General features: G+C 28.7%; 1 protein-coding gene and 1 pseudogene across 1 annotated transcript; both read left to right on the top strand.

The window, feature by feature from the left end:
• The first annotated feature begins 440 nt into the window (after positions 1-440).
• On the top strand, positions 441-963 carry LOC114169020 (indole-3-acetic acid-induced protein ARG7-like; annotated as a pseudogene).
• A 4435-nt stretch (positions 964-5398) lies between these two features.
• On the top strand, positions 5399-6746 carry LOC114170465 (senescence-specific cysteine protease SAG39-like). Its single transcript, XM_028055951.2, has 2 exons — positions 5399-5920; positions 6005-6746. The coding sequence occupies exons 1-2, from the start codon at positions 5482-5484 to the stop codon at positions 6595-6597; spliced, it is 1032 nt and encodes a 343-aa protein (XP_027911752.2). The 5' UTR covers positions 5399-5481; the 3' UTR covers positions 6598-6746.
• Positions 6747-14644: the final 7898 nt, after the last annotated feature.

Genomic DNA, 14644 nt, shown 5'->3' with positions numbered 1-14644 from the left:
GTGTTATCTAAGAGGACTTCCTTCAGAAATGTAACATGTTATAATAGATGGTAGGAGTTCACCCTCGGTGTCTACGATAAAGAAGTTCTGATTTTGAAACCCATTCAAGATTGTAGCCAACGGAGACATCATTTATGCAAATGTCGTGCTCTGTTGCTCACAAAAGATAAGAAGAGAATGAACATTAAATACATGATCATATTATGTGGCACTACGAAACAATTAGTGTTTCCTTTTCATAGATCCACAATGTGGGACTTGTTTACCTATTGTAATACGTTACATTGCTACTTAAAATAGTCCTTCAGGACAACACCACATGCTATGTCTCTCCTTTGCTCCTGTCATTGTCACTGCTATCTCATATACATCCTTCACCAATAATTTGAGTAATCAATTAATGAATATCTGTTTATCTATAAATACTAATGGCTTAAGCATTTAGGACCAACACAAATCATTCACATCCCAAGGCATTCTAAATTCAAGAGCTTACTCTCAATCCTTTTCTCAAACTGTTCTGTTCTCATATCAATACAGCAATGGGTTTTCGTTTACCTGGAATCAGAAAGGCAATATCTACAGCAAACTAAGCATCTTCAAAAGCAGTTGATGCACAAAAGGGCTATCTTGCTGTGTATGTGGGAGAGAAAATGAAGCGATTTATGATTCCTGTATCATACTTGAACAAACCTTCCTTCCAAGACTTGTTGAGTAAAGCTGAGGAAGAGTTTGGATATGATCATCCCATGGGTGGCCTCACAATTCCTTACAGTGAAGAAATCTTCCATCATATAAGTTCTTGTTTGGATGGACAATAGATGTCATTACTTTAGGAGACTAACATAGATTAGAGAAGACATTTTTGTACAATAGGCGTCTTCTTAACTTGTAAAGATCTCCCTTTTGTGACATATAATGATATTTTTTTGTGCAATGGAAGTGAACTCAACTATTCAAGTAGCTACTCAGTATTTTTAGTTTACCAATTTCAATCTTCGCTTCTTCTGCATGAACAAGGTTAAGTCCAGTTCTAAAACTAGACTCTATTCTGTGAAATTTCAATGCGGGAATAGACCACATGATTCCTAGAATGGTAGAGTGAAAAAATTTCACTTGGACCAAAGAGGAAACAAATTTAATTGGGAAGTTTAGGTTATTAATAAAAATATATGTAGCAAAGCAAAATTTTGAGAAGCTAGGGCCTTAACAAAAGAGGTTGGTTCTCTGCTCAAATAGATGTGGTTGCAACATAAAATTGGACTTATCTTCAAGGTTTAGTTTTTTTCTTGAATTAACTTGGCCTACTCTGTAACAGTAGCTTTACTTTATACCACTATGAATGGTATGAATCATTATCTATAACACAGTCCAGAGAAGTCAAAGAACGAGTTATTTTCAATAATATATTGAGGGACTAAGGATCACATGGTGTTGTCTCACAGGTCTCCCTAAAGGATTGGGATGCTCCCTGGTTGTTCATATTCACCATTCGAGAATGTGGCCAACAAATTACGCACCCGAGAATTTGTAGTTTTCTCATGCATTGTGATTGATATAGCTAATCCAATGGTGGACACATGCTTCTGCAAATAATTAAGATGACAGTTGTATTGATATAGAATGTACCAATAATATCAGTGACTGACAACAACCAGTAAATCTTAAGCAGACCAGATGGACAGCTCTGAATAAGTGTTTGGAGGTAAGAAGAGAACCAATGTTCAATACATGATCATCATTAACTTTGGTCCACTTTTTTCATGTACGAAAAATTCTAACTCACTGGGCCCATTTGATAATCGTCAACGTGATCAACTTTCAAATTTTTTTTTCACATATTTTTCTGTCCAAATGAGGAACATTTTGGCCTTCACTAGAGAAGGAGGGACACTGCTATCTTAAATACTATCACATGCTACGCGGATTCATGAGACAATGCTCAAAGACAATACCATATGCGCTTGTCTCTCGGTTGGTCCCATTACTCTGTTCCCTCCTTCACCAATGATTCTTCTAGCCAATGGTTTTTCGACATATCTTTTGTCTATAAATTCAGGCCATCAAGCATTTAGAATCAACACAAGTCATTCACATCCTAAACCATTCAAAACTCAAAAAGCTTATTCTCAAGAGTTCTCCCAAACCAAAACAACAATGGGTTTTCGTTTACCTGGTATCAGAAAGGCACTATTTACAGCAAATCAAGAATCTTTAAAAGCGGTGGATGCGCCAAAGGACTAGCATATATTTGCATCACTTTTATACTGTGATGATAGAAGACAAGTTTCTGTGAGATGATGAATCGTGTCAAATCTTGGGAAGTTTACATGTGTCGCAGAATATATGACAAGTTCATTGAACTTTCTTGTCTCTAAAAGTGGTTAATATAGATTTGTTAACCTACAGTGATAAGGTTTTTAACAAATTATTGCGAGTCACCAGCAAGCCCCTTCATTGACTTGATAAAATTTAAGCCTTAAGTTCCTTGCACAGTGCCTAATCTTCTTCCTAATTCTTTCTAGTTAATAGAATTGTACGTTCTTATTGGAATGAGTAGAGGTTCTTATATAAGATACTACATGATGTTCAATGCCATGGAATGAAGAATCTGTTGTTTTTGTTAGAAATATTTAACCCATGTGATGTGATAGCATTTTATGTTGAAGGTTACACATTTTTTGGGACCTTAATCATCACTAGATGATAGGCCAATAGATCTTACATTACTAACACTTTAACACCGGAAGTTAATGACAGTCACCAAGAGCCAAATTTCTGAGGCATCGGTGTAAGTAGCCACCAACCTCACAAGATTTACTAAATCCTTCAATACGTTTTTGTTTCAGTCTTAAGGTTTATAGTGTGCTATCAATAATTCAGTTTCAGGTAACTCAATTCTTGTGAATGTATTGGAAAATATTTATGTTCAAAAGATTGCGGAATGGAATCATGAAATTATCACGTTATGTTCAAAATTTCTCTATTCTTTTCAAAAACTATTTAACTGTCATGGATGAGTACCACATTGCTTAACTATTTAATTGTAAAAGCACATTGCTTTGGTAGTTTATATTCCTTACCAGTTCTCAGTGTTGTGAGGGAGTTATTCCCACACAATTTAATGCTAACTTGGCCTAATTATTGTTAGAATAATACTTAGAAAACAAGGACTTGTGAGTTAGTATTGGAAAATGAAAGGGTTAATTAAAGTTAGTGTATTATATTGGAGGTTTCAGAGTTTGCTTCTGTTAATGTGTATATTTATTATACTATAGGTTTTAGTGTCTATTTCTAATTATGATACATATTTATATGGTAGGTTTCCTAGTGTACCAATTAATACAATAAATTTTGTTCTTTGAGAACCATTTGTACTATTTCATGCAATTTTTGCTAGTTTTTCTTAACTAATTGTACATGAATTTGAATTTATTGTGTTGGATATAAATTTAGTTATCTATATTTAACTTGAAAATGAGTATTATATCTATTTTTGTATAACTAAATATAGATAAACAAATATGGTAGATGTAAATAATTATGGTTGAAAAAATATACATGTATAAATGATAAATGAGTAAAACAATAATATTAATAATTTAAAAATCTATAATACTTTTCAAAGATTTTGAAACCAGTGATAATTTATGAAAGTTCGGAAAATAATTATTTTTCAAAACCCGCAGTAGTTAACCGGGGTTTTAAACCTACAAAATTTCCGTTAAATATAACAAGATAAGAAATCTCACTTACTGATTAACGTTTCCTAGGGTTCACAAAAATCCTGGAGAACAGATTCTTCAAAAATGATTTGGTGGGCTTGAAACTACGAATAAATAACTTAGTGAAGATTTTAACTTTGGTAATATAAAAACGAACCTATGTTAAACTCATTTTTTCTTGCAGCGAATGACCTAACACGAGGCAAAATAAAATGAAAAAAGAATGACAAAAGTAATAATAATAAATTAAAAATATAAAAAACTAATGACACATATTGACATGAAGTTAACGTCTATCTAAAAAAAATACCTAATTTGATAATTTTACAAATACAATGATTTAATTGAATGAAATAAAACTTAGGAAACTAATAAAAAATTTCAAACGAATAAGATAAAAAGGAATTTTAGCCTCCATCAAAATGTATGTAAAAAGTCTCTTTAGAGTTGCTTTTATAAGCAAATTTGGAACATTTTTTCTTATTTGTGCTAATATTATCTTTTAAATATTCTCCGATTAAATAGGATTTTACTTCCGATGTCTTTTCTATTGATTTATGATATTAAATTTCAATCCAAAATAAATATAGTCTAATAATAATAATAATAATAATAATAATTATTATTATTATTATTAAATAACTATATTGTAATTAATTACTATAACTCCCTTTACTTTGTTATTCATATTAACATATTTTAAATCAAGATATTATCACTTAAAACTTTCACATGATTTATTTTAAAACATATGTAATTTTTGTAAAACTGTAATCAATGATCATTGATGATTTAATGAGTAAGCATTAGTAATTAAATTGATGATTAATTTATTTTTCATATTTTCTTATAAAATAAACCATTCCATTTAATACGTATCATATATATATATATATATATACATATATATATATATATATATATATATATATATATATATAGTTGATAAACACAAACAAGATCAAGTACTTATATTTATTCCAGACCCTTGAAAAGAAATGCATATACACCTGTGCTCATTAGCCAAACCCAACAGGATCTGGAAGAGATTAAAGCAACTTACATTTTAAGTTGCAGGCAAAAAAGTCTGAAATTAATTAAGAAACTTCAATACTTACACGTCTAAATTAAATTAAAACGTCTAAAAAAAATAATACGCTTTACTCAATTAATAAGTTGGGACTTGCGTCACTTTTACAAGTTAATTAACTAGTTGGAAGAATAAGTTAACTTGAGTAATTAAACCTACTACTTGATTTTTGTCTTGTTATTCTTCGGCTTGGCGATGGCGTACACTATTACACTTGATTAATTACTATATTCAATAAAGGATCATTCTGCTATATACTTATGTATAAAAAATATATATTATGATTTGATTTGAAGATTCTAAGCTTTCGTTTGCTAATGCATTAACAATTTTCCTGCACAGTTGATAAAGCTTTCAAAGTTCCATTTTTTATTGGTCAGCTTTTCCAACACGCACAATCCTCTTGAGAGGTGAGAGGTAGTTTGGCAGTATGGTACATGGAAGCATCTGCGTTTGACAAACAATTTGTCCATAACAGCACAACAAGCTCTAATTACTAAGTATCTACAAGAAAGAGGTGCTTCGAGATTTAAGTTGGAAACTGAAAAACTAATTTAGAATTCAACGTTAACATGCCTATATAAACACCACAAACGATCCTCAATACCACTCCACAGCACATCTTTCACACACTTCCCTCAGCAACAAATACAGAAGCAAGTCACCATGGTTGCAAAAAATCAATTCTATCATATTTCACTGACATTGCTGTTCTGCATGGGATTCTGGGGTTTCCAAGTCACATGTCGCACTCTCCAAGATGTCTCCATGTATGAGAGGCATGAAGAATGGATGAGTCGTTATGGCATAGTGTACAAGGACCCTCAGGAAAGGGAAAAACGTTTCAGAATATTCAAGCAAAATGTGAATTACATCGAAGCCTCCAACAATGCTGCCAATAAACCTTACCAGCTAGGCACTAATCAATTTGCAGACCTCACCAACGAGGAGTTCGTAGCACGCAGAAATAGGTTCAAGGGCCACATGTGTTCCTCAATCATAAGATCAACCACTTTTAAATATGAAAATGTGACTGCAGTTCCTACCACAGTTGACTGGAGGCAAAAGGGTGCAGTTACACCCGTGAAGAACCAAGGTCAATGTGGTAAGCAAATGCTTCATTCTTCATTCACATTTCCAAGTCAAATTCTAAACGCAATCATTATCTAACTATTAATTTATCTTGTAGGATGTTGTTGGGCGTTTTCCGCGGTTGCAGCAACTGAAGGAATTCATGCACTGACTACTGGAAAACTGATCTCTTTGTCTGAACAAGAACTTGTTGATTGTGATACAAAAGGTGTGGACCAGGGTTGTGAAGGTGGTTTAATGGATGATGCTTTCAAATTCATCATTAAAAATCATGGACTCAACACTGAAGCCAATTACCCCTACAAGGGTGTTGATGGAAAATGCAATGCAAAGGCAGAAGCCATCAATGCTGCAACCATTACTGGCTACGAAGATGTCCCTGTTAACAATGAGGACGCCCTTGAGAAAGCTGTTGCAAATCAACCAGTTTCTGTAGCCATTGATGCCAGTGGTTCTGACTTTCAATTGTACAAGAGTGGTGTTTTCACTGGTTCCTGTGGAACTGAGCTGGATCACGGTGTAACTGCTGTGGGATATGGTGTTAGTGATGATGGGAGGAAGTATTGGTTAGTTAAGAATTCATGGGGCACAGAGTGGGGTGAAGAAGGCTACATTCGAATGCAAAGAGGTGTTGCTGCTGAGGAGGGACTATGTGGGATAGCTATGATGGCTTCTTACCCTACTGCATAATTACAAAACTATTCCTCTACTAGTTACACTTATTCCTATATTTATACCTATATAATGAAATGAAATATTAGTATGTTGTAATGATTTTATTGTGGATCATAATTTATATATGTTATTCTATCCCTTTTAATTTAGGGTTTTTAGTTGAATTTCAAGTTACTTTATAAATTTGAGTGTGTTTTAATTAAATTTTTATTTTAAAATTTCAAAAACTTTTAATTGTATATTTGTAGTGTGGTTGTTATTTACATAATTATTTTGTTTACATTCCATATGTTAAAAACATGAAGTTTTATAATTAATATAATATTATAGTAACTAATATAAGCTGACGAAATATTTTTGCTGTGATTAAAACGAATTATCTCGTCATTATTATTAATATATAATACTATTATTATAAATATACTTTCATTACAAATAATTAGTGAAAATACATTCAAATATGTATATGTATTTTTTTATGATAATAAAAACTATTTTTTAATATTTTACTGTAAACATAAATATTTTTTATAATTCTTTTTAAATACTTGTGTAGTTTAAAAAATATTTAAAGGGAAAAACAAAAAAAGAAATCCCATTTATATATAGGTATGGTTTAAAAAAAATTAAATAGGGTAAAATTGAAAAACAAATGTGGACACCAAATAAGGAAATCTCATTTATATATAGGTATAGATATATAGGAATATATAAAAAGCACATGTTATTTTATCTTAAGAACTATATACTTTTATATTTGTACCATACATGTTTGACTATATCTAGGCCACTCACACCTAGGTGTACTCAGCCCTTATGGTATGGCCATAGGGTGAGAAAGCTAGGTTGGCTACAGATCAACCAACCAGGAGGTATTCCTCACATGTCCAAAAATACACATGGCCACCAATGCCTAGATATACTCAGCCCTCAGAATATGATCCAACATCATGACGACTTGGTCGAATACATGTCGGCCAACCAAAATTGGCATATGGAAAACGTTCACCGAGTTGACTAACTTAAGATTGGGATTAAGGTGTAATTAAGTTGCTTGATTAACTAAAGATTAATGAAGGTAATTAGTCACATGGATCAGGCTCACCCAGGTAAAAAGCTCATAAACATAGTATAAATAGAAGAGTACATGAGGTACATTGATCATGTTTATTAATTGCAACATTCATTACCTTCTGACACACTTCACTATCGTAAGCGTTAGTGTGTCTTCTAATGGCACAGTAACGTTTGATTTGAAAAGGATGATATCCCTTGAAGATGATGACTACCCTTGAAGAGGATGAGACCCCTTGAAGTTAGAGCTTGGAGTGTTCAGAGTCGGAGTCTTTATAGAGTATACTAGTTATTCTACCCGTGCAACGCACGAGATATGAATTTTAAAATTAAAAATTATAGTACATTTATTAAATTAATTTGAAATTATAAAAGTATAATTAAATTTAATATAAATTTTATTTTATAAAATTCAATAATAATATTTTAATTAATTTTATGATAAAAATGTATTTAAGTTATTTATATATTTTTTTAACAAAATATATTATATATAGCTATTTTAAATAATATATTAAGATTTAGTTAATTAAAATTAAGAAATCAAATTTAATTTTGAATGAAATATTGAGTAAAAAATGTAGAAAAATAAAATAGTTGATTCTCTAATAATAAAAATGATGGACGATATAGAAATTGTTGAGTAGACTTAATAAAGATACAAACGTTAGACGATACAAAAAATTTGAAGAGTAAACGATATAAAACTACAAATGATAGATTGTGCATATATATGTAATGTGTAATTAGTCAGATAGTACTCACTCTCTTCATATGTGTCAGTTTGGTACCCGCTTCTAAAAATGTGTTAATCGAGTCCAAACTTTTGAAAAAATGTCTCAATTAGGTTCCTTTCACTCTTGTAAGTCATTTTAAATATCGATACCGTTAATGGCGTTAATACTTTTTTTTCTCAAAGGGATTTGATTGAGACATCTTTTCCAAAGGTAGGACCCAATTGACACCTTTTTAAAAGCAGGTATCAAACTGATATATCTAAACAAAAGTGAGTATTATCCGACTAATTACACCTAAATATTAATTTGACAATGTATATCCTAATTTAGAAAACAAATATTGAAATCGAGATCATTAGTGATTTTTATATCTTTAAAAATTTTAAGAATGTAATTTTAACTTGTAATGATATACCAATGTCTATGTTATAAAAATTACTTTTTAAATTATTATTTAAGTTTGTGTAAACTATCAAAAATATGTGAAAATTATTTAAATATATTTAAAAATTGATATTTAAATTTTAGAATTATTTATTTATTATTTTACACCATATTTTAATTATTTTTACTATTATTATTATATTAGGACTAATATGTTAATATATTATTATATTATTAAGAATCACAGAGCTTTTGTTCCTAAATATTATATTACTTGTTTATTTTCTGTATCATATTTTTAACTTTTATTATTTTTAATTGTGAATTTTAATGTATTTTCATTAAATTTTTTCAATTTATTATTTTCAGATTTTGATAATATATTAAATACGAACATTTCTTTTAAGTTAAAAATATTCGAAAGTTGTTTAGAGATAAGAATCTGTTAAAAAACCTACACTATTTTACAATTTTTTTTAAATGTTAAAATTCAAATTTTATTGGTATATTTTTGGTTTAATTAGTCAAATAGTACCCATTTTCATTCGAAAGTTTCAATTTGATAATCGCTTTCAGAGAAAATGTTATTGTATATATTTCGAATTCAAATTTTCACAATATATGAATCTTAATCTTGCGATAATATTGAAATTGAAATAGTTAATTATTTCCATATCTTTAAAAGTTTAAAAAACTTATAATTTTTATTTTTTACCTTATATTTTAATTATATTAATATTATTATATTTTATATTTACATTATTACATATTATTATATTTTAGGGTTAAATATGTTTTTAGTTCCTTAACTTTCATTGAATTTTGGAATTAGTCCATTTCGAAACTTTAGACTAATTTAGTCCTTCATCTTTCGAAATACGTGGATTTAGTCCTTTTAATCAAGTTTTGTTAGGTTTATTTGATATTTCGTTTGCTTTTCAAGATTGTATTCATGTTGTTTATACTGTTTTACACATTTTTATTTTAATATTAAGTCAAATACTATTATGAAACGCGCTTGAAATGTCAAATAAACTTAACAAAATATAATTAAAAGGACTAAGTCCACATATTTCGAAAGATGAAAGACTAAATTGGTCCAAAGTTTTGAAATTGACTAATTTCAAAATTTAATGAAAGTTAAGGGACCAAAAACATATTTAACCCTATATTTTATAATATATTATTATATCATTATGGGTCATCAAATTTTTTGAATATTTGAATTTATATATTTTTATCATAAATATTAAAGTATTTATTGCAAAAATTAACTTTTTGTATATATTTTACATTTTAAATGTTAAATTTTAATTTTGTTATCACATTTTTTTTCTTTTACTGTCTCTTACGATTTCAAATTTGAATCCAAAATTTATTAATATTATTATATGTATTATGATTAATTTTTCACAACTTAAAAAACAATTTGATTTTCAATGAATTAATTTTGAAATTTATTTTAAAAACACACGGAAGGAATGTATTACCTAATATTATTTACTGCTTGATGTTTAAAAAAATAAACTATAAGAAAAGTTCATTTTCGAAGGACATTAAATGAAAAAAAAAGTTTCCAATGTAAATTCAATGTAATGTAATATTATATAAAAATATAAAATGATAATATTACACTAATTCTACATAAATATAAATTTATTCTTAAATTAATATTTAAATTTAATCATAAATTGATATAAAGTTAAGAATACAACCATAATCAGTACTATTATATTAATCAGTTGTCAAACACATTAATAGAAGAAGATTTTCGTTTCCAATGCAATATTTTAAAACCATAATTGGTATAAAGTTAAGAATACAACCGTAATAAGTAATATTAGATCAATCGATTTTCAAGCACATTAATAGAAGAAGATTTTGCATTTTGTATTAATCATTAACGATAAATAGAAAAGCGGATACAATCTCAAAAAACAATATGATGATATAAAAATTTTATATTTTTTATATACTTAAAATTGATAAATAATATTTTTTGTGAATGTCTTAAACTCTAATTATATGTTTGATTGATACTTCATGATTCATTGAGTCCCATAAATCATGATTGTTGTTGTTCATAATAAATAGTCACAATTCAAAATGCAAAATTCTTGGAAGATGAAACGTTTTCCTTTATTCTTTATAAATTTAACATTTATATTGAAAGACGAAAGTGTTGATTTATAGAGTTTATTCAATAAGTTACATTGAAATTTAAGAAGATTTTTAAAAACTGTATAAAACTCTCTTAAAAGGTAGGTAGACTTTTAAAATATTTTCCATTTAAAATTTTCATACAATAAATTCATATATAGCATTGCAATGAGAAACACAAAAAAGTTGTTGGTTTCTAATATTTAATGTTATTTAATGACAAAGACATTCATCTGTGAGAAGCTGTAAAAATATATCTTGGAAGTAGCGTTGAAAGAAACTGAAAAGTTCTTTGAAAGGTTGAAAAAATATACCTTGGAAGTAGAGTTGGAAAAAACTGGAAAATTGTTTTAATTCTTCTTAACATCTTTATATTTTTGGAAGATGAAAAGTAGATTTTGAAAGATATAAATATATTTTTCAGTAAGCTAGGTAAAAAAAAAACAAAATCTTAATTTTTAATTTCGTAATTAAATATATTTAAGGTAAGTAATTTTATTTGAATTTATTAATATTGTTATTAACTATTAAGAAACTATTAGCTGATCGGATTTTAAGAAAAGTGTAATATGTAATGACTATTTTTAAAATAAATTAATAAAATACATATTTTTTTTCTGCAGAAGAGGAGAAAATATTAATATTGTTATGAAATAAAGTGAATAATAGAGAGAATAATAGATAATAGAGAAGATAAGCAACAATAGAGAATAGAAAATAAAGAATTAGAGAATAGGGAGCAACTCATAGGTGTTATTATTGAAAGGAAGAGTCCTATTTATAGATACAACATGTAATCCATAAAGAAAACACAAATAAACATAGTTAATAAAAATATTTACATAAAGAGTAATGAATCATGAGTATGAATCATATGAGTAAATGTATCAAATCAATGGACAATCATTAATTCATAACACTCCCCCTTTAGTGTCCATTGATAAAAGAATGTGCCTCGTTAAAACCTTACTAGGAAAAACCCTCTAGGATAAAAAAAAAACTAGTGAAGGAAAAAGAGTACATTCTGTATTCTTTAATACAATATTGTTCATCACATATTTTATTTCTCTCCCTTATGTAAACTTACATCATTAAGGTTACAGAGTCCGAACTTGTGAATCATTTACTCAAAAGTTCTTCTTAGCAAAAACTTCATATATAAACCTGCCATATTTTCACATGAATGAATTTTTTGATATCTATATCATATTTTCAATGTCTTCATATATGGTTGTTGATTCCATCTTTGTCAGGAATAGTCACAAATTTCTTGCACATGTTGAATTATAGACCTTAACCAAACATATTCACAACTTTCCTCGTAATTCTATATGATTAGATGATGTTGCTACTATGGTTTGTTTCATATACCTTCATGAAACCCTTGTGCTATCACATGTGAACAAACATCTTGTTTGTGATCAACCATTGTGAAATTGTGAGAATGTGTAAAATAACATGCATATACATAACCCATTGGTCTGAATCTGAATCATTTGGATGGAATAAGCTCATATTCGTAGTACCCTTAAAGTAACGAAGTATATGTTTTACTTCAAACCACTTTCTTCTTGTAGTTGAAGAATTATATCTTGCTTAACAAATTTACAGCAAATGCAATATTAGATCGAGTATAATTAGCAATATACATTAGTGTTCTATGACACTAAGATATGGTGCTTCTGGACCAAGAAGATCTTCATCATTTTCTTAAGGTTTAAGAAGAGTCTTTATCAACATCTAACAACCTCATAACTATTGGAGTGCATAATGAACATGACTTGTCCATTTAGAACATTTTAAGCACCTTAATTATATAAGCCTCTTGACGTATAAAAATACCTTTATTTAAATACTCAATTTCTAATTTCAAATAAGACTTTGCCCTTCAAAGATCATCCATCTCAAATTATTTCTTTGAGTAATCAATTACCTTTGTGAGCTCATTGGGAGTTCGATTGATGTTTATGTCATCTACATAAACAATAATTATGACAAATTCAGTTTTAGATCTTTTCATATAAATACAAAAACAAATATGATCATTTCTATATCCTTCTTATAATAAGTACTCAATGAGACGGTTATGCCACACACGTCCTAATTGCTTTAATCAATAAAAGAGCATGTTCAATTTTATCGAATAACCCTCTTTAGAATTTCTCTTGTTGGGCAAATAAAATCCTTCAGGGATTTTCATATAAATATGATTCTCAAAAGAACCGTACGAATAGGTTGTAACATCATCCGTTAGATGTAAACGCAAACCTTGTTGTGCAACTAGGATAATTGAATATTGCAATGTTGTTGCATTCAATACTAGTGAATATGTTTTTTCACAAATCAATACAAGATTTTGTGATCAACCTTGAGCAACCAATTATGCTTTGTTTCTAACAATTTCATCATTCTTAATTTGATTTTTGCACCAAAAATCCATATGTACCCAACGGGTTTCACAACTTCAGGTGTGCGAACTATACGTCCAAAAACCTTTCGTTTAGCAAGCAAATATAATTATGCTTCTTTGCAAATTCTCCTTTTGGCCAATCTTTTCTTTGCCGACAATCTTCAATGATCATTGCTTATTGATCCTCATTGTCATTCATAACATTCATTGTTATATTATAAGTAAAAGTTTCGTCAATGTTAACTTCATTTTTGGTTCCATATTATATGATTCATGACATAATTTATTGAGATCTCATCATTTTGAACAATTTCAGGTACCTGAGGTTCTTCTAGAACCGAATCATTAATTATGTCAAATGAATCTTTTGAGATTTTCACCTTTTCGAGTATGTCATCTTGCATTTTAGCTCCCTTTCTCATTCAATAGTTTTTATCACTGGAACCAATAGGCCTACCACGCTTCAAGTGTCTCTTTGGAATTAACAAACCATAAGAGAATGTTGATAATTTCTCCAATATACATTTTTTTTCAACTCAATCGTAGAGATATAAAGATATTTCACATCTTTTTCATTGTTTGTCTTAATAAATATCCATTTAGACAAATATTCTTGATACTTAATAAGTTTCTATTCAACTTCTTGGTAGAAGTATTATAGCTCTTCTAGAGCCTTCAAATATATTTGTAGTACTATATATAATACTAACATTGATGTTTAACACTATCAAATAAGAGAAAAATGTATTACTCTTGAGAATTTATAAGTTGTTGCACTATCAATAAGACACAACCTTTGGTACTAGTGTCAACATTCGTTCTTCATATAAACGTAAATATCAATATGACTTTTTTTAACACTCTCATAACCAATGAGGTGATCAATGCTTCCATTTGATTTAACAAAGAAAATAATAATATCAATATGAGTAGCATCCATATGGTCATAATCAGAATGTGTTTCTATGTTCTTCTCATTATTTGTAAGATGCTTTACCACTGTAATGATAATATATACTTTCATTTTTTTGTCAATATTTTCACATTTTCATTTTTCCTTTTTCACATTATTGTGCCACTTCTGGTCACAAAATGTGTCTTTGAAATTTTCTTTATAACCATGTTCATAATCAATATCACGATCACAATCATGAAAATATAAATCAAATGTGCTGCATTCACTTCTGGGAATGGAACATAACCAATTTGGACAGGTTTCATGATTTTCTATCAAAAACTCATTGCTTTGTTCAATCATACAAAGGCATGAAATAAATTCATAATATTTATTGCTGCA

Source organism: Vigna unguiculata, chromosome 11 (assembly GCF_037176805.1).
Source record: "Vigna unguiculata cultivar grain cowpea cultivar isolate G323 ecotype 2 chromosome 11, ASM3717680v1, whole genome shotgun sequence".
Lineage (NCBI taxonomy): Eukaryota > Viridiplantae > Streptophyta > Magnoliopsida > Fabales > Fabaceae > Vigna > Vigna unguiculata.
Note: the sequence above shows the minus strand (reverse complement) of the source record. Positions and strands in the feature narration are given on the sequence as shown.